Source organism: Alligator mississippiensis, chromosome 15 (assembly GCF_030867095.1).
Source record: "Alligator mississippiensis isolate rAllMis1 chromosome 15, rAllMis1, whole genome shotgun sequence".
In the NCBI taxonomy this organism is placed as follows: domain Eukaryota; kingdom Metazoa; phylum Chordata; order Crocodylia; family Alligatoridae; genus Alligator; species Alligator mississippiensis.
This window is the reverse complement of record NC_081838.1, coordinates 9,761,160-9,783,912: the sequence shown is the minus strand read 5'-3', so window position 1 is coordinate 9,783,912 and position 22,753 is coordinate 9,761,160. Positions and strand designations below refer to the sequence as shown.

Genomic DNA, 22,753 nt, shown 5'->3' with positions numbered 1-22,753 from the left:
GGAAAGCCAGCCCCATAAAAACTGCATTGGCAAGCCTCCTTTTTTTTATAGTTAAGGATTAAAGAGAAAAGCAAAGCTGGTCTTTTGATGTGTGTAGCATCATGTGAAGTAGCAAAGGGACAGCGGGCTCCTTTTACATGTGGGAAAAAAAGGTCTCTTGTGAAGCAGCTTGCTTATGCCTGAGAACACCCAAGGTCCTCTGTTGTGTGGTTTGATGCAGAGCTCTGTTACACCAATGGAGATAAGCTCCTAAACCTGGAGTTTACCTCTATATATGGGCCTGATACTCCTTGTTTGCTCTGCCTTGTTACACAACACAGCTCATAGGACTGAAGGTGGACCTACCCGACTGCTAGACAACCACTGACCATTGATGGTGAATCATGAACGAGTTGCAAGAAAGAGGCAAACTGAATGTGAGAGGGACATTTGCCCATCGGATGTTCGTTGGGAAACTGAGACCAAAATCTTCTACCCAAAATGTGCTAGAAATGTGGTTGTTTTTTCCCAAATTAACATTGCATCCCCTTCTTCTTAATAAAGTTGTCCTTTGTTTTATACTCAGTGCCTGTTAGGAAGCTAACATTGCTGGGTGGGAACACCCCAGGAGTTATGGAGTTTTTCCGAGTTTCTGGGTAGGAGCATGAGACAGTGGCATTATAATTATAAGAGGTCTTATATTTGAACCACACCCTAAGAGCTTCCTGCAACACTTGAAAGAAGGAGTACATTTTGGTGTGAGATGAATCAAGCCTATCGATTGCTTTTTTATGGATTTAAAAAAAAAAAAGATCTTTAAAAGATCTTTGGCAAATGAATTCTCGAATACTTCTTGCACTTGGGATTGCTTGGGTTCAAGGGGAGATGGATTTTAAAGCACCGGAGAACAAGAACGTTTGGGAAAGTTTTCATAGGATTTTTTTTTTCTTTGATCTTTCTTTTCTTGTTGACTGGGACAGATTCTCAGCTGGGAAAAAAACCCCTGCAAATCCAACTTCACCCCAGTTGCACTGATTTGCACCAGCTGAGAATTTGGTTGCAAAAGTCAGAGACCTTTTACATTCGTGCACGGGGAATAGAAGAGGGAATGGGCCTCGCTGGAAACAAGAGGATCGGGCAGGACCTGCAACCTGCCGCCATACTCTACCACCCATTATTTGGGATGGGGTGGAGGATAAAGTCAAGGAGAATTGCTTTGCTGTAACAGTTGTTCAGCTGTTTCTGGCTTGGTTGTGGGATTCCTTCTAGGACCAGTGAGTAGCTTTCTCTTCTGACTGCATCTTGGGGACCTAAATGTGGACACAGGACATAAATACTAAAACTGGGTTGAAAAACTTGTGATTTTCATTTTTTAATTTTTTGGTTTTATGTATCACATATTGTATTGTAACAGAGACATCCCAAACCAGAAGTTGTTTCAAAAGAAAAAGCATTGAGAAGTTGTGCTGAATGTCAAAATGGGATGTTTTGTCAAGGAACATTTGTCCTCCGTTATTTCCCCCTCAACAGCATTTCATGGAAAATCAAAGTGAAGAAGGAACGATAGAGATACACCTGATAGACGAACCAAATCAGAGATGCAGAGGCTTTCATGAGCAAGAGCTCACTTCATCACATGCCATCAGCAGAGCTTATGCAGATCATGGATAAGTCCATGATCTTCACAGCTATGATGTTATGGACTCTTGTAGGACCCTGCAGAGCTCCTCAATATAGTCTGCTGGGTAGCAAGGGTTTAGGTTGTAGCCGTGTTGGTCTAAGGACATAGGCAGACAAGGTTCCTTGGGTGAATTTGATATCTTTTATTAGACCAACCCAATGCATTTAACGAGCCCTGTGTCATTAACTGTATGTTGGCCATTGCAGGTGATAGGTTTTTAAGTCGCAGCCCCTGCAGCTGTTTGTATTTTTTAAATAGAGATACACTGAGTGCTAACAATAATGCTTTGTTTGCAGGCATGACTGCAAAGAGCTGGAAACTCCCATGCAATATTTGAATTGTAGTATGAGTTTAACTCTACCTCCCCTGCTTTTCCTTTTTTGCTATGACAATCTAAGGGGCAATGAATGCTGACAATGGTTGAGGGCTGTTCTTATGAGACTTGCTATAGATAATTATATATGAGTGAGTATAAATTGCAAAAATAGAAGCGAAGGATGGCATTGCACACAGATAGCAGTTTATTAAAAAGTCTCCATGAAATCAAGGTACTTTGGCACAAGCATAAAAGAACAGGGAATTGAGATCATGAGCATCCTGATACATAAAAACACTGACTCCCCTTTTCTTTCTTCACATAGAAACACAAGGCTTTAAGATCATTTACAGATGGTACAGATCTTAACTGTCTCTAGAACATAACATCCATCTGGTTTCTGCCTGTTTTTTACTGGGCATGTAGAAAACATCATTCTTGTGTCATCTCTATTTTTTTTTCATGCTCTGAGAACTAACAGTGAATAATAGAGTGGCTTAAAGATGAGATTTGCATGACATAGCCATAAGGTTGGTTGGCCGTTATGCTCCACTGGGTGTAGATATGAATTATAGGTACTTAATGAGCAAGGCATTCTGGTGGTAAAGCAATCTGTAGTGGACACACCAGTTTTCCATTGGGAAATGGAGTCTACGTGGTAAAAGCAAAGAGGAACCAGAAAGAGTGGGAATATGAAAGAAGAGGAAAGCAAGCTAAGAAATATATAAGCTGCCTCTTAAGTGGATGTAACGCACCCACTCTCCAAGCCCAGTGTAGCACTCCATCTCCCACCCACTAGGAGGGGAGGGTTAGCTGGTTGCTTGACTAATATATGTGAAATGCAAGGATGGAAACAGGATCGATGGTTATTTAGAGCGGGGGGAAAATACAAAATAGCATGGAAAGGGCAAAATCCCACTGTGTTACCCTGGTGTAAACCTGCACCTGAAGTTACTCTGCACTTGTACTGGAGTAAGTCAGAGCAGACTGTATTCCCAGGAAAACTCCTTGAATATTGCTGGTTCCTATGACCCAAGTCCTGGAACCACTGAACTCATTAGGTGGAATGGCCGATTATTATTCACACAAAATGGGCTTTCAGCACTTGATTTCCTGGGTGGGGTTTTACCCTTTGCACGGCGCTTTAAATGGAATAGAAAAAGGCATCTCCCACACGCCAATAAATACCAGTGGGTGTGAGAAGTGTCTTCTTCTAATAGCAATAAAACAAATCTAGCTCTTTTGAGACATTTCATAATACCCCCCCAAGCTTCTGCCTTAGAGATGTGGTGGGTTGTGACGCCACTAGGAGGCAGCGTCATATTTCTTCCATTTGGGCAAGGATGAATTTGGCTTTCATTGGGACTTCAGCTCCGGAAGCTCCTTTTGGACATGGTTTTGGATACAATTTTCATGCTGGAGCTGCTCCCCACTCCAGAGCTATATCCTCCGACCAGGCTTCTCCCACTGCTGGCGCCGAAGCCACTTTCCCCGACACTAAGCCCGCTGCCAAGGCTGGCCCCTGTCCCCAGGCCGAGGGCCGTCCCAGAGCTGTAGCTGCCTCCGACGGATGAAGAGACCACGGCTGCAAAACAAGAAACAGCAGAGGTTTAGATAGCAAGGAAGCAGCAGCCTGCAAGTCAGAGAAGGAAACTCCTACTTCCTTGGAGCCTCTTTCCCTGAATACTAGATTTCACTGCTATCTACTTCCCCAATGATCCCTCCCTAGTAACACCCATTGAAATCATAGCCTCATAGGTCATTAGCCTCTTCTCTAATTAATTGTTTTCAGTTTGGATCCTTCCCTTTGTTACTGTTTGTATACCCCAGTATAATGTTACCTTCAGCTTACATCCGTGTGAGATAAAGACCAGTCCTTCCTTAGTAGGCGTGGATGACTTTTACCCCCCAACAAATAGTAAATTTACTACATTTGGGTCAAATATGATGAATTTGTGGCCCTAAGATGGCTGAGGAGGAGAGGGATCGGTGTCCCTTTTTTCAAAAGTTCATATTCAATCTGGGAAACGTTGAAGTGTTTCATTAAATAGAATTTCAAACATTTGAGCTTTTGCCTTGATGTAGCATTGACAAGCGTGCACCCAGATTAGCCCTTTTCTTGCTGCCAGCAGTAAGAGCATAGGTGCGTAGGAGGGGTTGAGGGGAAATATTGAATAGTTGGAGGCCCAGCTGAGGGATTCATGGCAGTTCATGGGTGCACAATAGTGACCTGGAAACCAGCTACAAGACAGAGGCTATGCAGGTTCAAGACCTGGCCTAGGGGAAATAGTTCAGATGCTCTCGTCTCAGTCCTGTCCAGAGTGGCAAACCCATTTTACACTCCCTGTTTACTGCTACATCTGTTTGCAGCCTCGTATCTCAGTTGCATTGTGCCATCTCCACCTCCTTCTCTGTCCTGCGGAATAATTACTCTTCAGTGGAGTGCGTATAAGGCAATTGAGGGTCACAATACTTACAGATGTTCACTGCACCAACGCCCTCTCCAGCCAGCCTGTGATGGAAAGAAAAAAGGATGATATTATTATGAATGGTTGCTATGAGCAATGACAGAGTTTGGCACCCGTGACTATAGCACCGTGTAATGTAGCATCTCAGCAAACGAATATTGGGCAGACCCTGGAGAATTGTTGAAATGGAAAAAATAACTTCTGATATCTCTACTTTGTGATGCACCCACCTGCTCTCCTCGCCCTCCAGCAGCTTCCGGTAGGTGGCGATCTCGATGTCCAGCGCCAGCTTGACGTTCATGAGCTCCTGGTACTCCCGCAGCTGACGGGCCATGTCCTGCTTGGCCTTCTGCAGGGCATCCTCCAGCTCAGCCAGTTTGACCCGGGCATCTTTGAGGGCCAGCTCCCCGCACTGCTCAGCATCGGCAATGGCTGTCTGCAGACTGGCACACTGCGGACAGGAGAACATGCACTTGTGAATCCCCGATGGAGCATGGCAGGATGTGCAAACTCTCTGTTTCCAGAGGAACTGTCAAGTATGGCAAGCAGTGCATGTGTGGAGGCTGCAGCGTTGGGGTTCACATCCTTCAGCTCTTTTGTGTATCTCCTAGCTTGATATGAAACAGTCTTGAAGACACTGGTCCTGAGGTGTGCCAGATCTCCACTGAGTGCCCTTAAGACACATTTACACTCATTCTCCTGGGCTAGCACGAGGTGATTTACCAACCTTCGAGTAAACTAGAGCAGCCATATTGATGCTGTAACTTAGTCTTATAGAACCATAGAATTACTGAATTATTGAAAATTAGGGCTGGAAGGGACCTCAGGAGGTCATTTAGTCCAACCTCCTGCTCAAAGCAGAATCAACCATGACTAGATCATCCCCGACAAAGTTTTGTCAAGCTGGGTCTTGAAAACCTCCAAGGATGGAGCTTTCACCACCTCTCTGGTAACCTGTTCCAGTGTTTTACTACCTTCCTAGTGAGAAAGTTCTTCCTAATATCTAACCTAAACTTCCCTTGCTGCAACTGGAGCCCATTGCTCCTTGTTCTGCCATCTGCCACCGCTGAGAACAGTCCAGCTCCGTCCTCTTTGCAACCCCCCTGCAGAGAGTTGAAGGCTGCTATTCAATCCCCAATCGGTCTTCTCTTCTCCAGACTAAGTAAGCCCAGTTCCCTCAGCCTCTCTTCATCAGTCATGACCCCCAGCTCCCGCACCAATTTTGTTGCCCTCCGCTGGACTCTTGCAATTTGTCCATCTCCTTTCTATAGTGGGAGGCCAAAAACTGGACACAGGACTCCAGATGTGGCCTCCCTAGTGCTGAATAGAAGGGAATAGTCACTTCCCTTGAGTTGCTGACAACACACCTACCGATGCAGCCCAGGATGCCGTTAGCTTTCTTGGCAACAAGGGCACACTGCTGGCTCATACGCAGCTTCTTGTCCACTGTGACCCCCAGGTCCTTTTCTGAAGAGCTGCTGCCCACCCGGTCAGCCCCCGGCCTGCACTGGTGCATGGGATTGCTCCATCCTAAGTCTTTGCAAAGTCCTTGTAAGACTTTGCCCTTTTGCATTTCTCCTTGTTGAACCTCATGAGATTTCTTTTGGCCCAATCCTCCAATTTGTAGAGGTGTCTCTGAATCCTAGCCCTACCCTCCAGCATATCCACTACTCCCCCCAGCTTGGTGCCATCTGCAGATTTGATGTACTTTATGCCATCTTCCAGGTCGTTGATGAAGACATTGAACAAAGCTGGCCCCAGGATCAACCCCTGGGGCGCTCCACTTGATACCAGTTGTCAACTAGACATCGAGCCATTGATTACTACCCTCTGAGCCCAATGCTCCTGCCAGTTCTCTATCCAACTTAGTCTTATATGCTTCCCTCTCTTCAGGCTATTATAGTCTTGGGGAAAGACTGTGTAGAACGTCCTTCACCAATACAACTTCCACCCCTGACATTTCCATTTTGCTGAAGAGGCATGGAAGTGGCATGGAGCTGCCAGGTCAAGGGTTCCTGGAGGATGTGTGTGTGCAACCACTCTGACCCCTGAAAGCCAATGCCCCTTTTGCACCATCTGTCCTCTTCTCTCAGACTATCAGCCTTAGGCCCCCTGCGAGGCACCTTGTCCAGTACCTGTTTCTTAACACTGTCGATCTCAGAGTGAAGCCTGTGGATCATACGGTTCATCTCGGTGATCTCAACCTTGGTGTTGCGCAGGTCGTCCCCGTGCCTGCCGGCCGTGAGTTGTAGCTCCTCATACTGAGATAGAGACAGGAGAGGGAGACACAAGTGTGTGAAACCATTAGACATTGCTGGAAGCCTGAGATAAGTGGCAACAGGTCCTTGTAAACTGCTGTAGCCTTGTTCTATCTCTCTCTCTGCTGACAGTTCAAGTAAAAACATGGGGTCCAATGCTCATCTGCCTTTAGCTGGGGGTACTCCTTTGACCACAGCAGCAGTATACACTAGCTGAGAATGGGATCGAAAGTGTTGAGGGGAAAATCAGGCTCTATGTTTTCAAAGTCTCACTGGAGAGGGTAAGCCATAATGGATGCTATGGTTTAAAATAACTTCTTTCCACTCTTATAGGTTAGTAGCAGCCCACTGGGTGATGAATAACTTGAGCCAGCAAATGGTTTTTCCAACCTTTCCAAAAATATGAAGATTTTAGTCCCCTCCCCACTGCCCCCCTACCCGAGCCCATCAAAACAAGAGAAAAAGTCAAAAGTTTTGAAATTCATCATGGACTGAAATTCTGAAATAAAAAAAAAATATTGGCCCAGGTCAAGTGAAATGCTTTGCTTCAGTAAATTGTAAATGTTTCGTTCAGTTTATTTTGCAGGACATCAGCGTGGCATGTCTATACGTTTGTCAAATTATTTTTTTCTTGATATGAATTGAAATGATTTTGTCAAAACAGCATTTTTTTTTTTGACAGCAAACTATGGACCAGAATTTTCAGACTAGCCTCAGTAATAAATGCCACGGTCTGAACCCTCATAACTCTACAGCTTGTCACCTTGCTCTGGTACCAGGACTCTGCCTCTGCCCGGCTCCTGTTGGCAATGTCTTCGTACTGTGCTTTGACCTCTGCAATGATGCTGTCCAGGTCCAGGTTACGGTTGTTGTCCATGGACAGGACAACGGAGGTTTCAGAGATTTGTGACTGCATTTGAGCTAATTCCTGTTAATCGGAGAAAAATCAGAGTCATAGATTCATAGATGCATAGTTGTTAGGGTTGGAAGGGACCTCAATAGATCATCAAGTCTGACCCCCTGCATGGGCAGGAAAGAGTGCTGGGTTCAGATGACCCCAGGCAGATGCCTATCTAACCTCCTCTTGAAGACCCCCAGGGTAGGGGAGAGCACCACCTCCCTTGGGAGCCCGTTCCAGACCTTGGCCACTTTAACTGTGAAGAAGTTCTTCCTAATGTCCAGTCTAAATCTGCTCTCTGCTAGCTTGTGGCCATTATTTCTTGTAACCCCCAGGGGCGCCTTGGTAAGTAGAGCCTCAACAATTCCCTTCTGCACCCCCGCGATGAATTTATAGGCAGCCACAAGGTCGCCTCTCAACCTTCTCTTGCGTAGGCTGAAAAGGTCCAGGTTCTTTAGTCTCTCCTCGTAGGGCTTGGCCTGCAAGCCCTTAACCATACGAGTGGCCCTTCTCTGGGCCCTCTCCAGGTTATCCACATCCCTCTTGTCAGGGGCAGGGTTTCCATTTTCCCACCTTTTTCTTGGGTTGCATCTTCTTCACAGAAGCTTGGCACATGGGGTGGAAAACGGGTATTATGCTTGGCTGGGAATATTTAAAGGGTCCTTACTGCTTCATAGAGAGCTCTCAAGAAGTTGATCTCATCAGTCAGACCATCCACTTTGGCTCCTAGCTCTACTTTGTTCAGGTAGGCAACATCCACATCCTAAAAAGAAGGCAGTAAACACTGTATTACAAACCACTTCCCATCTGTATTCCAGCTGATGGGTCCTTCCATGTTTAACCAACATGTCTGGGAACAGCCAGAATTGATCATTCATGGAGATTTGAAAGAGAGCTGGTTGGGGTATGATTATTCCCTACCCCTGCCGAGAATTTATAGGCGTTGTCAAAATGAAGGGGTTTTTCCCCAAAGAAAAGGGTTGATGAAATTTCAATTTTTATAACAATGATAATGATAATAACAACCTTTTTGTCAAAATATTGTTGACCAGTTCTAGTGGGGACTTAGAGCCACTGCTCTGGCATGGATACACTGCTGCTTTTGTGCAGCATATGAGATGCTTGTGCAGCATTTTGATCTCTTGAACCACTGGAGACAAAAATGCTGAAGGAGCAAAAGTGCATTTCTCTCTTAAACTCCCATGTTCCTTTTTCTTTTTTTAAAGCTAGTGTCACTCACCTTCTTCAGCACCACAAACTCATTCTCTGCAGCTGTGCGCTTGTGGATCTCATCTTCATACCTGTTGGGAGGACAGGGAGATGCGTGGCTTATTATGGCTCATATCAGTATAACTGGATGCCATCCAGCACATGCATTCAGAGAGCCTCTGCCATAAGCTGGCTGTTATATTTCCTGGGCTGTTATTTTTTAACCATATATTTATTGTGTCTATCAGTAACATGGACCGAAGTCATTCGGATCCATTATCTTCCAGGTGGACAAAAGCCTCCATAGATATCAGAGAACTGCAGGACCAGCTCTCTGATGATGCTCAGCTGCTGTTTTTAGCATGCCAGGCATATATGACCAGCCTAGTTGGAAAGAGAGTGCCCTGGAGCCAAACAACAGAAGAAGTCCACCCAGAGGACCTGTAAACCTTCATTAAAGCATGTTTTATCCTCCTATAATTTTTTTCATCCTGTATGAATAGAAGCCTTGTGATATCTCAGGCTGGAGGGATTGGGTGGGGCATGATATGAGCTCAGCAGAGACATGTCTGGCTTAGTCAGAAGAGGCCAAATTGTGCTCTGCAACATCCCATCCCATTGACTTCAGTTGAGCTGCAGAGGTGAGGGGCATGAGGGGGAGCCAAGTTTGGCCTGGCACACAAGGAAACCAGAGTCTGAGTTCATGGCTTGGCTTGCTTGCTTAATAGTGCGTAGCACCATCAGTTAGTTCTCTGGGGAGTAAATGGGCTGACTCTAAGCATGGCCTGCAGCCCAGCCCAAATTAAAAGGGGGAGATGAAAGGCTAAAATTCAAAGAAAGATTGTCTACAGCTCATAAAACAAGCCAAACAAGCCTGGCTCTTCCCAAGAGGAAAGACTTGAGAGTACTCCCCTTGATACAGGATGCATGCCCCTGAACGCACTGCCTGCAGTGAAATCCAGTCGGACATCAACGGGGCATGGCATGATTTCCAGTTCTACCACCATTGTGTTTTGTCACTGTGGGCAAGTCACTTAACTTAAGTTTCCCCAGGCATAAGGGGAGATAATCCCTCCCTTTTCAGAAGGTAATTTGATGTCCTCTGATGGAAACTGGTGTTAATAATCGTAGTGAGGTTGCAGGTTTTAGCCAGAGACCTCAAGGCACGTTACAAAAGGCTGACCAGCACTAGTACCTCTATTCTGCAGGAGATAACTTGGGGGCATGGTTTGCCTAGTGTCACATATAGAGTTGAGGAGCAAAGCTAGGAACAGCTTCAGGTCTCCTGACTCTTAGCCTGTGGTACCACAGAGACCTGACCAGGGCGCCTATGATAAATCATTATAATTAGAAACCAGCTAAAATGTACACTCACTAATACATCCTTTTAGCTCAGAAAAGAGCTGTTAACAAAAATATTTTGGTTGTCTCCATCTCCAGGTCTTTGGTGGATAACACGTCCCACCAACTCAGAAACAGTCATTGCGTACTAGGGCTGTGCAAGGCTTCGGACCGTGCTTCAGATGTGGAGAAGCTTCGGACACTTCGACATCCAAAGCAGCATGTCCAGATTGAAGCGCTGGCTTCGTTAGGCTTTCCAAAGTGCTTCAGAGTCTCCGAAGTGCTTCGGAAAAGCTTCAGAGCCGCTTCGGAGATCTGGCCATAAGGTATAACGGGGAATCAATGAAATATCTATAACTGTTGTTTTTTGTCTGATTTGGATGAAATTTGCAGGGGTGGTAGCTTCTGCTGAGAGCATGAAGTTTCAAGTTGCAAGAAGATCAAGTTTCAAGAAGATCAGCACAGGGGTGTGGTGGGAACTACACCTCAAGCTGTGGACAAGCAAAATTCGTGACATGGGTGACACTGTGTGTGTTAAGGTGCAGCAGGATGAAAGCTGCAGGGATGGTAGCCCCTGCTGTGGCCATGAAGCCTGCCAGCTGTTGAGGAGATCGGTGCAGGGGGGTTCTGGGGCCCTGCACCTCTGGCCACGGACAAGCAAAACTCGTGACATGGGTGCTTGTGCAACTGTGTCTGTCTTGGGAGGGGGGGGGGGGGCAGGGGAACTACTGTAGGCCTGGCTGCTAAGTTACCATATTACCAGTTGCCAATGAATCATGATTCACTCAGGGACCAGCTCAATACACAGCTGCTAGCTAATGTAATCAGTTAATTAGCAACAATTAACACCTACAAAACCACAGACTAAGGAGAGGAAATAATCAATACAATCAACTGCCCCAAGACATACGCAGGTGCACAACACCCATGTCATGAGTTTTGTCTGTCAGCAGCTAGGAGTGCAGGGCCCCAGAACCCAGAAGCCCTGAACCGATCTCCTCAACAGCTGGCAGGATTCGTGTCCGCAGCAGGGGCCACCATCCCTGCAGCTTTCACCCTGCTGCGCCTTAACACACACAGTGTCACCCATGTCACGAGTGTTGCTTGTCCACAGCTTGAGGTGCAGTTTGCCCCACACTCCTGCACCTATCTGCTTAAAACTTGGCAGGTTTTGTGGCCTGAGCAGGGGCTACCATCCATGCAGTTTTCAGCCCGCTGCGCCTTAACACACACAGGGTCATCTATGTCACAAGTTTTGCCTGTCAGCAGCTTCAGGTGCAGTTCCCCCACAAACCCCTACACCTATCTCCTTGACAGCTGGCAGGCTTTGTGGCCTCACCAGGGGCTACCATCCCTGCAGTTTTCACCCCCTGTGATGTAACACATACACGTGACATGAGTTTTGCTTTCAAGAATTTGGGGTGCAGTTCCCCCCCAAACCCCTGCACCGATCTCTTGAAACTGGGCAGACTTCATGCTCTCAGAAGAGGCTACCATACCTGAAAGTTTCATCCAAATCAGACACCCCCCCCCCCCAAGTTATAAATATTTCATTGATTCCCCATTATACCCTATGGCCAGATCTCCGAGGCAGCTCCAAGGCTTCAAAGCCACTTTGGACGGATCGAAGTGGGAACCCAGTCCGGATCTCCAGATCAGATCCCTGGCATCTGAAGTGGATGGATCGGAAGCCAGATTGAATATCTGCCTACTCACACAGGCCCACTGCATATCTGAACCTGGTTATCCTTAGATCTCAGAGTCATCGTAGTTCTTGGTTGGTACCGTACTGATGGCATGTCTTATGAGTTTGAAAGCAATAGCTCAGCTTAGAGAAGAACAAGGCAGTGTTCCTCTTCCTTTGGCTTACCTGATCCTGAAGTCTTCAACGACATCCTGCATGCCCTTCAGCTCCGAATCTAGCCGAATTCTCTCCCCACCCAGCACCTCCACCTGCCGTCTCAGATTGCTGATGTAAGCCTCGAACATGGGCTCGATGTTACTTCTAGCCGTTTTGTGTTCCTGCAGGAGGCTCCATTTGGTCTCCAGAACCTTGTTCTGTTGCTCCAGGAACCGGACCTGAATCCCACCAGAGAGAATATCGCTTGAAGGATCTCATGGAGCTTCATCCATTTAAAAAAAAAACTAAGATCTTCTGAAAAGGGTTTTTTTTTTTTTTTTTTAGTATATTATGCCTTGATGGGTATATCTGATGCACAACAAAACTAGAGGGCATAAAACCACAGAGGGAGGTGCAATAGCCAATCGTTTCTATGCAATTTTTACCAGAAGATCAGGAAATATCTTAGATAATCATCTCTTTGAGGCTGAAACTATTCCCACATCTTACTTGCACTTATGAGGACTTAACAGATAATGCACTGATATTTTAAACAGGAATTCAAAGAGGTGCAGTGTTTCTTAAAATTTGCTTTACTATTAGTAGTCTTGCTAAAAATAATTGGTTTGACAATGACGTTTTGCATTCCTCATTTGCCATTAGCAGCATTTTTTAATTAAGAAGGGATATGCACTAGCCCAAGAACAAGTCCTACTACCCACTCTTACCTAGATGGGGGCAGAAAAAAACTATTTATATTCCATTTCCCACCCCATAAAGAACGATATTGGTCCCTCCAGGTTTTAGAAGAGAAGTTTGCAGAATCATTGCACATTGAAATCATTGCCTATTGAAATGCTGACAGGAAGAAAGATGAAGGGTTAAACTGTTTCATGACTGTATTTTTGCAGAGGTTGAACTGAAGCCTTCCATTTAACCAGTGCAGCAGTCAAAATCTAGATCTGGACCAATTATGATCATTTTGTTACTGACAACTGGGCGTGTCTACAGGTTCATTAATGCACTTTTGCTAATGCACATTAAATTTAGTACCTCCATTCTGAGGTACTAGAAAAAGGCACATTCGCCTATTTTAATAGGCATTAGTGAAAGCGCATAGGGTTTTTTTAGTGACACTTTAATGCGCATTAAAATAGACTAATGTGCATTAAAGTGCATGTGTAGACGTGCCGAGTGAGAACAATCTGACTTGTCTATCACATTGATAATGGGAGATGAACAGGGATAGGCTTCTTAGAGGAAGCAACTCACACTTTACCTTGTCAATAAAGGAGGCAAATTTGTTGTTGAGGGTCTTGATCTGCTCCTTCTCCTCCTTTCTCACTCTTTGGATGTTAGGGTCGATCTCCAGGTTAAGAGGAGTCAAGAGGTTTTGGTTGACGGTGACCTCCTGAATGCCACCAGATCCAGGTACGAATCCTCCGCCGAAGCCATAGCCCGCTCCACCAATCCTATACCCTACCCCACCTAAACCGTAGCCATACGCAGATCTAGCTGAATGATAGCCTCCGCTAATAGAAATTCTTTTGCTTCCACCTAGACTGTGGAGACTCCTACTGCCGAAACCCCCGCCGATCTGTCTCAAACCTCCACTGCCTCCCCGGGACACAGAGATGGAGCTGAAGTTGGTTCGGCCTAGTGGGATACCGGCTGAAGAAGTGCTAAAATTCTTAATGACTTGAGCCATGGTTTCTCACACCAAGAGGTAAGAGGAGCTGGCAGGCTGTGATCGCTGAAATGCAAAGGAAGGAAGATCCTTGTGAGTTTGGGGCTCGTGTTTCCCACTTTTTATCCTCTTAAAGAGCTGGGCTTGGCCGCACATTATCCCAGACCATTTCACTGAATACATCAGCTTGGTATGCCTGGCAGCGGGCCACCTTCCCTGTTTCACTAATCGCTGGGCTCATAGGGAATACCTCATAGCCTGGCAACCTGCAGACTCGTAAAGCGAACGAACCCACATTCTCTACCCTATAATTTTCATAGCAGGATTTAGTACAAAAAGGGGGGGGGGGAGAAACCTGGTGGTTCCTGCAGCATTTGCTTTGAACTTGATATCAACATTTGTTTTGCTGCACATCCACACCCCTAGTGAAGCGGCTGTGATAACAGAGGAGCTATTGGTGGTAAAGCAGCACCTTTGCCACAATGTGATGGAGAACAGACGTCTTCGGCCACTTGGCTGTCTTACAGCCCGGCTCAGTCCTTGCACACAGCTCTTGCTGTGAAATCAATGGGGAGCTGTGTCAGACAGAGGACTGTTGGGCAGGGTGTTAGCCGTGAAAGCGGAGGTGTTAAGGGTGCTTGTTGGGAGCTGAGTTCTGACATTGGTTACCAGTGTCAACCTGCAGGAACTCCAATGAATTCAGTATCTCACAGCTGCTTCGATAGGAAGGCCAAAAGGGAGTATTGTGATAATTTGCCGTGACTTCCCCTATAACGGTGTTGGCCACAGAATTTGTCTCTGGACTTTTTTAACAACAGCCGTCCTATGCCAGGGAAGTTTAACATCGTCCCTCTCTAAGTGCAGAGGCTAGAGCTTCTTTTGCAAGGAAAAGATGCTGCCAGCAGATGTCCGGGAGCAATGAGATGAAAGGGCATATGAAATGGGTTCCCTCCCCTTTCATTCTCTTTTGGCATAGTGCCATATATTCCATTGAACGAGGTGCATTTACCTGGTCATTGGTGGAACTTATTATCGGTGGAAGGTGTCTGGAGACTCATACAGAAAGTCAGACCAGATGAGCTGAGCGGCTCCTTCTTCCTTTAAAATCAACAGATCTGAGTATCACATGCAACTTCCACGAGGGGACTCTGTTCTTCTTCAAAGGACTGATCTCAGGGCCTTTTTCCATTTCCAACTACCATGATGCCATTGCAGTGCCTTTTAATAACCCCTGCAGCAACTGTGTTCAGTACAAGGTGTGCAATAAAATCTTTGCATGCAGAAACTAGATTTATAACCCGGGTGTTACTCATCCCCTAATTTTTTTTTTTTACAGCGATAGTATTTGAACACCAAAGTAATAAATTACGGCAGATTTGCTGGGATGCCAAAAGGAAGCTAAGATACCAAACTATAAAAATCTGCACACATAAATGTTTACTCCAGCTTCTTGGAGTAGGAGAAGCGGGTACACTCTGTCAGAGAGCACAAAGTGTAATGTAACTGGGGAAGGAGGTGAGTGATCTTTTCCAAGGCTTGGGTCATACTTGCAGACCTTTATTTCCCTCTACACCCAGCCATAAGAGTCAGGACATTCCCAGAGCCATTGCTGCGGTTCCTTTGCTCCTCCTATAAATATTATAATATGAAAAAACTAAAATGGGCACAAGTGTATTCCATATATTGAGTCCAAAATATATGAAAATATCCAAAGTCTAGCTGCTCATATTCTGTTTTTCTGCAGAGCTCCTGATGGCTTCGAAACACCGAACACTTTGAGCTCCATTGGATTCTTTAAAGGGTTATCACCCTATTTCTATTACCATTGCTGCCAGTAAATTGCAGGGGGTTAATTGGAGAGCAAAATATGCAAGACCACGGGGATACTTCCTATGTACATTAATTCTCGATTGAATAAAAAGAGATCGGGAAAGAGAATAAATTGAACATGCATTTTATTAGACAAACACTGGAAAATGAGGGGTACTCAACAACGTTGGCCCATGACTCAAGGAACAAGCAATAGCACGGCACATTATTTATACAACGTAAGACCAGATGATTTGAATTCCAGAAAGGCAGCAAATAAAGAGATGGAGTAATGGATGAAATTAAAAAAAAATGCCTGAAGGAAGAACAGTTGAATTTCAGTTTTAACACTAGAAAACCAGTAATTTTGATTTCTGTTTTGATTGATTGATTGATTGATTGATTGATTTTTAATCACTTGGCTTTCAACTTTTCTTGAAAAGCTTTGTTTTGTTTAAAACCCAATGTTTCAGCAAAAAGCTCTTGAGAAAGCGTTTTAATGTGCTTGACTTAACATTGACTTTCCATAAGCCCTTCATAACTTGTTTCTTTATTACTTTTGTCAATTTTTTTTGGGGGGGTGTTGAGGATTAGATGGCAGTGCTAGCTGGAGGAATACGTACTTTCTCTTCACATTGGATAGAGGATGCACATTTCTATGACAAAAGATGGTGAGAGGGAGAAAGGAGAGAGGCACGGTTGGGTTTGAACACGTACAGATATAGACCAACATTTTTGAGGCTGAGGTTCGAAAGCGAAGTCCTTGATTCAAGATGATGTAGTTGGGATGGTCCTGCTTTGAGCGGGGGGTTGGACTAGATGATCTCCTGAGGTCCCGTCCATGATTCTGCAAGAAAAAGGACTTAAACCCTAAGGTTAGGCCTCCAGATTAGAAAATGTTGGTCGTCTTCTTCAGGATGGTCGTCCTTTTGTGGGGCAGGACTGTGCTAACATCAGGGAACAATAAGGATCTTTTCTGTGGAGAAGAAGGTTTAGCTTCTGTAGCACCGCTGAGTCGACGTGGTCTTGATGACTTTCACGCTGGAGTTGCTTCCACCTCCAACGCTCAACCCGCAGGAACCTCTTCCACTGCTGGAGCTGAAGCCGCTTCCTCCAATGCTGAGCCCACCTCCCACGCTGAGGCCACTTCCGCCTGTAACGCACACACCACTTCCACTGCCCAGGCCAAGACTGCTACCACCTCCAATGCCCAGACCACTTCCAGTGCCGAGGCCAAGGCTGCCTCCACTTCCACAGCTGGAGCTGACCACAGCTGCAAAAAGAAAACACCGGGCAATAGGGAATAGCAGCTGTGGAGTGGCAGAAGGAAATGAAAACCAGGCAGTTTATAAGCAAAGTGCATTCAAACAACTTACAGATATTCACTGGCCCAGGACCTTCTCCACACAGCCTGTTGGGGAATGAAACAGAAGAACGTAAGAATCGGGGTGAGGTGCATTGATATTACTTAAGAGTCTAATATCCAGCAGTGCTCAGCACCTGTGTCTCCCTTGATTAGCATTGATGGGTGTTTGGTACCTCTCTAATTGTCTGCTCTCACCTCACCTGCTCTCCTCGCCCTCCAGCAGCTTCCGGTAGGTGGCAATCTCGATGTCCAGCGCCAGCTTGACGTTCATGAGCTCCTGGTACTCCCGCAGCTGGCGGGCCAGGTCAGCCTTGGCTTGTTGCAGGGCATCCTCCAGCTGAGCCAGCTTGTCCCGGGCATCCTTGAGGGCCATCTCACCACGTTCCTCAGCCTCCGCGATGGCTGCTTGCAGGTTGGCACACTGGGGAGGAGAGAACAGCACTGTCAACCTCCATCTCCGATGTGACTCTTTTTCTTTCTACTGTGAAATCACCTGATTTCACTTGTTCTGGATTAAATTCTCATCCTTTCTTCTTTCCTAGCGTGGGCTTCTCTATGGTTGTGGCCAAATCACATTCTGATGCATGTCTTTGTAGCTGTATGTCCATGAATGCTACCTTAGGTTTTGCCGCTAGATGCTATAACCAAGCTATCCCATATCATCCCCTTTAATTTATCTCAGTGACAAGTTTATACGGAGATAAAAGAGGCAAATTCAAACCTGCTAAAACAAAAAGTCCCTGCCATGGCACTGACTTGACTTTCCAGGGGGTTGAGTAGATCTTGGCTCCAGAGCTAATATGTATTACAGTTGGGAGAATGACTTCATGTACTTTCTCTGGATGCTCACCTGTCTTTTCACACCATCGATGTCAGCCCGCAGTCTCTGGATGTGTCGGTTGATCTCTGAGATCTCATGCTTGGTGTTCCTTAGGTCGTCCCCATGTCTGCCGGCAGTAGCCTGCAGCTCCTCATACTGTTGCACATAAAGGAATGCACCAATTGGGTGAAAATCCATGAGGTTTTGGGCTGGACTTGCATGTCATTACATGAGGCTGCAGCGCCCAAAACAACTGGTAAATCCTCGATACTTTTATAATGTGAGTACAAATAAAAGAGCAGCAGCAGTACTAACAGAGTAGAGAATGAAACCATCCCATCCGAGGATGCAGTGGGGCTCATTCTGTATGGATGTCATGTGCTACTTATTGTCGAGGCATGGTTTTTACCTTCTGTGGGATTTCTTGAAGTCCCAAATATTTGTTGATCTGCTCAGGAGCAGCAGTGCCCACGATAAAATAGTTATTATTCTTAGTGACTCACTCTGGTCTGGTACCAAGACTCAGCCTCCACTCGGCTCCTGTTGGCGATGTCCTCGTACTGAGCTTTGACGTCAGCAATGATGCCGTCCAGGTCCAGGTCCCGGTTGTTGTCCATGGACAGGACAACGGAGGTGTCGGTGATTTGTGTCTGCATCTGCGACAGTTCCTGGAAACCAAGCAAACTTTTGGGTGAGCCATAAGCCTTGGATTTATTCCTTGCCATTTGAAATAATTCCTTTTCATTCTGCACAGCAAGCGGAGGGTAAAGCCCGATGTAGCAGGTAGCTTTTCAAAACCTGCCAGGGACTCTGCAGACAGCCAATGCACTTGCAGAAGAGTAGAAGGGCTTAGCCCATCCCTGGGGGAAATAATCTGAAAAGCGTACATTAAATGGGTGGGGAAAAACAAGGCTGCAGAAGCTCTGGGTTGCAAGTACTTACTGCCTCGTATATGGCTCTCAGGAAGTTGATCTCATCGATCAGCGAGTCGACCTTGGCCTGCAGTTCCACCTTGTTCATGAAAGCACTATCCACATCCTGAAAGGAGGTAATGGATTGCATTGAGCTAAATACTTTCATTAGCTGGCCGGGAGCACTCAACTCCAGAATAACTTTCTAGAAAACCCCAAATATTCCGGATTTTTTTAGCATAAATTGAAACATTTAAAACTGAATGAGATCATGAGAGATCTTGGGAAGAGACTCAGGATGTCTGGGATCATTGCAGTGTCCCTGTAGATCCATGGACAAGCCAGTTGAAGCTTTTTATGCCTGTAAATAGAACGGTACTTCTTTTTTCCCCCCACCATTTGCCCCTCTACACTACAGTGCATCCGGTGGGCTAGGTCGGTCTCTCAGGATCCAGGATCTCTAGGGATTGCTACCTCCCAAGGAAGAATCATGATTGCATTCCCAAAATCACGCTCACCTTCTTGAGCACCACAAATTTGTTCTCAGTTGTGTTGCGCTTGATGATTTCATCTTCATACCTAAGGGAAGGAGAAGAAGGAAGAGCCGACTTAGGTAAAGCAGGAGATGATTGCAGCCTGTGAGAAGGAACTCCCCAAGGGGCCCTGCTTATCTCTGCTACCAGAAGGATCTCAATTTTATCTTCGAGGCTATTTCTTTGAGCCTTATGTCGGCTCAGCTAGTTAAAAACCAGCATGCCAGGTGCATTGCAAAGCACCCTAGAGAAATCTGCTCTTCTCTAGCTTGTATTTGTGGCCACCCGTCCTTCTCACTGCATCTTCCTCTTTGCGATTGAAACAATCTGCCTCCAAAGTCTCACGGGTCTGTGTCATTGTGTGCTGATATGCTGAAGTCTTAGCATTGCCAAATCTTGGTGCACATTTTTGTATGGAAAATATTCTCGTGTCAGTATGTCCCGTCCCATTCCTATAGAGATGCAAATAATTCTTGGATAGTTGGACTTAAACAGGAAAATGTAGTATGGAAAGCCCCGTCATCTAGGCAGAATTTATGCCTCTCAGTAAATTCACTCATTGATGTTTGTACCTCCTCTCCCTCTCCTATTCATCTAGTATCTGATTGCCAAGACATTATTTCCTTGATTTAGGTCCCCAGGGGCTTTGGTGATTTGGAGGCTGCAAGAATTGACCCAGCATGAGAGGTGGGAAGCTCGCTGATCAGACTTACTTATTCTTGAAATCTTCCACGAGGTTTTTCATGGAGTCCAGCTCTCCTTCCAGCCTTCCCCTGTCCCCCACCAGGCCGTTGAGCTGCATCCTGAGGTTATTGATGTAGGCTTCAAAGAGGGGCTCAATGTTGTTCCTGACTGTTTTCTGTCCCTGTTCCTGCAGCAGGGTCCATTTGGTTTCCAGCACCTTATTTTGTTGCTCGAGGAATCGGACCTGCAATCAAAAGTGTCCAGAAGATGCCTTAGAAGAGCAGGGCTAAGCACCCAGTGTATTGCCTGACGGGTAGGGAATGCCTGTAGTTCTTCAGAGCCACTGATGAGAAGCTGGAGGTCACAGAAAGACCCTCAGCTGATATAAAAATGCGTCTTCCAGGACCTCACCTGTATCACAAAGCAGTTGGCGGCCAATCCCCTCCTTCCTTTGCACCTTGTGTCACCATCTACCTCTTTGCCAAATGGGTTTTAAGTGAGACTAAGATGCCCGAGTTGCATTTTGCATGCGTGTCGCCTTGGCATAAAGGAAATTTTCTACATTTTTTAGGAGCCCCACAGGTTGGATAGAATGGCCTGGCAGGCCGCACCCAGCCCACGGGCCGCATTTTGCCCACCCCGACCTAACTGCAGCTGTATTGCTTCAGTCTGACCTTTAAAACTGACTGGGAACATTCAAATGTATACTTGCTGGTATGGCTGCATTAATCAGTGATTGCACTACTAATGGTACAACACCATAAGGTAGTCAGTACACTGACTGTCTAATCCCAGCACCAATGGACAGAATGACTTGCCTCAGCCCAATCAGGTTACTATAGCTTTGTTTCCCTATTGCCGGGTGTGGGACCCTGGCTCTGTTGTGCACGGTGTAGAAGAACCAAATGCTGATAAAGAAATGGATTGCTGTTATTTTTGTCGACCTGCAAAGACTGAGCACAAGAGACCAGCGAAGTGTTTTGTCTCACCTTGTCGATGAACGAGGCAAATTTGTTGTTGAGGGTCTGGATCTGCTCCTTCTCCTCCTCGCGGACCCTCTGGATGGTGGGGTCGATGTCCAGATGGAGCGGCTGAAGAAGGGTCTTGTTGACAGTCACTTCATGGATGCCTCCAGGTGGGAAGACAGGGAAGCCAGGACCACCCATGCCACCTCCGAACCCAGGTCCACCTAACCCTAAGTCTCTACCTACTCCACCAGCAAAACCACCACCTACTCCACCACCGTAACCAAATCCACTGCTGGCACCAGCTCCAAAACCATAGGGCCCTGGAGCTCCATTGAAGCCACCACCGCTTCCAGCAATGGAGATTCTCTTGCAGCCACCTAGATTATAGAGGCTTCTGCTGCCGAAGCTGGTGCAGTCACCACCAAACCCGGCAAATCCACCACCAGCGCCACAACCACCCGATCGGGAGACGGTGCGTGAGCTGAAGCTGGTGCGGCAGGCGCTAGGGATGATGGCAGAAGCCGTGCTAAAGCCCTTTTTCCCACTCTGGTAGGTTATGCTGCATTGGCGAGACATGGTGGCTGTTCGGCTAGACTGGGAGTATGAATGAAGGAGTGAGGATGCGGCAGAGAGCACGGAGCAGCCAAGGAAAGAGAAGGACGACCCTCTACTCTCCAGGGGCAGCGGCTGGGCTTATTAATATACTCTCCCAGCACTGGGATGGGTTCAGTGTGATGGTTCATCTCGCTGATTAATTGGGTAGGGTATAGCCAGAGGCATTTTGAGCACTGAGGTCATCCTGATCACACGCCCCTCCGTGTGAGTGAGAGTCTCCAGAGTTGCATTTCCAAGCAACATTTGTGCTCACGCATTTGACATTTCTTCCTAGAAAGTTGCTTGCTCAACCCTTTTTTCTTCCTCACCATTTCTGACCCCTTCCCTGCAGTCTTGATTGCAGCAATGCCTGTAGTATTTGAGTGCCAGTTTGGTTGGTGTGTTGGAGAGTGAATCGGTGCTCCTCACCTGCATTGCTGCAGGTGATGTATTGAGTGACAGGAAACAACAGGTCTTGGTGTTGTGGCTGAGTTCACATGTATCCTTGTAGATACAAGGTCATTATATGCTCTTCTCTTGAAAATCTGAGCCTGTATAAAACCCCCACACAGAGAGAAAGATGGTAGAGAGATAAATATGGGAGATGAATAGTATTAATTCAGTGGTTAGGTCATTGAAATCATGTTGGAGGTACAGAAGGGTCAAGATGAAAGGCAGTTGTTTTAAGTTAATTCCCTAAAATGTGGAGAGAGAGAGAGAGAAAGAAAGAGTGAGTACAGGGCTTATGATAAAGGCTCTCATGGCTAGGGACCTACTTCAGTCGCAGTTTCACGGATTTTGCAGAAACCCCCTTAATAAAAATAAAAAGCTGGCTCCCCAGCAGGAGCCAGCGGTCCTTGGGGAAGATGCTGAATGGCAGGAGACCAGATGGCGGTCACTCCCTTGTTCCTCCTGCCCCCTCCAGGGCATCTCCATCCATCAGCACCACGGGGCAGGGCCACCACGAAATGCCTACAGCATCAGCTCTGTGCATCATGAAAAACGCTTTTGTCTCACTGTAATTTAGGTGGTCCCTACCCAGGACACTTCAGCTGAACATAGACTTTAGTGCTGGTCCTTTGTGCAAAGGATGGAGACCTCACAGGGGCAGAGGATGCTCCTGCTCGAAATTTCACCTGCACCAGGCTCTGTCCTGACTGAAGGGAGATTTATGGTGCTGAATTTTCTCAGCTTTTGGGACATGTTTCAGCTTTGCTGGTGCCTATGCTTATCCCTGCACAAAACCTTGACAGTGCCAGTGAAGCTACCCGACCCGAGCACTTGCTCCTATGCAAATAGTGGCAGTGACACCTGCACAAAAGCTCCAGAAGCTGAAGCACTTGCATCTGCGCAGGCACTAAAAGATGCAAAAGGTGCAAGACAGGAGGGGA

At 46.4% G+C, this 22,753-nt stretch overlaps 2 protein-coding genes across 2 annotated transcripts; both read right to left on the bottom strand.

Moving 5' to 3' along the window:
• Positions 1-2,158: 2,158 nt before the first annotated feature.
• On the bottom strand, positions 2,159-13,768 carry LOC102568498 (keratin, type II cytoskeletal 6A). The gene is made up of 9 exons (XM_006275704.4): positions 13,270-13,768; positions 12,021-12,229; positions 8,841-8,901; positions 8,268-8,363; positions 7,466-7,630; positions 6,580-6,705; positions 4,675-4,895; positions 4,454-4,488; positions 2,159-3,561 (listed from the first exon to the last, which is right to left on the bottom strand). Exons 1-9 carry the CDS (start codon positions 13,696-13,698, stop codon positions 3,344-3,346), a joined length of 1,560 nt encoding a protein of 519 aa, XP_006275766.3. The 5' UTR covers positions 13,699-13,768; the 3' UTR covers positions 2,159-3,343.
• A 1,847-nt stretch (positions 13,769-15,615) lies between these two features.
• Positions 15,616-21,394, bottom strand: LOC102564539 (keratin, type II cytoskeletal 5-like). Its single transcript, XM_006275686.2, has 9 exons — positions 20,790-21,394; positions 19,830-20,044; positions 19,102-19,162; positions 18,615-18,710; positions 18,176-18,340; positions 17,703-17,828; positions 17,053-17,273; positions 16,863-16,897; positions 15,616-16,759 (listed from the first exon to the last, which is right to left on the bottom strand). The coding sequence occupies exons 1-9, from the start codon at positions 21,342-21,344 to the stop codon at positions 16,479-16,481; spliced, it is 1,755 nt and encodes a 584-aa protein (XP_006275748.2). The 5' UTR covers positions 21,345-21,394; the 3' UTR covers positions 15,616-16,478.
• Positions 21,395-22,753: the final 1,359 nt, after the last annotated feature.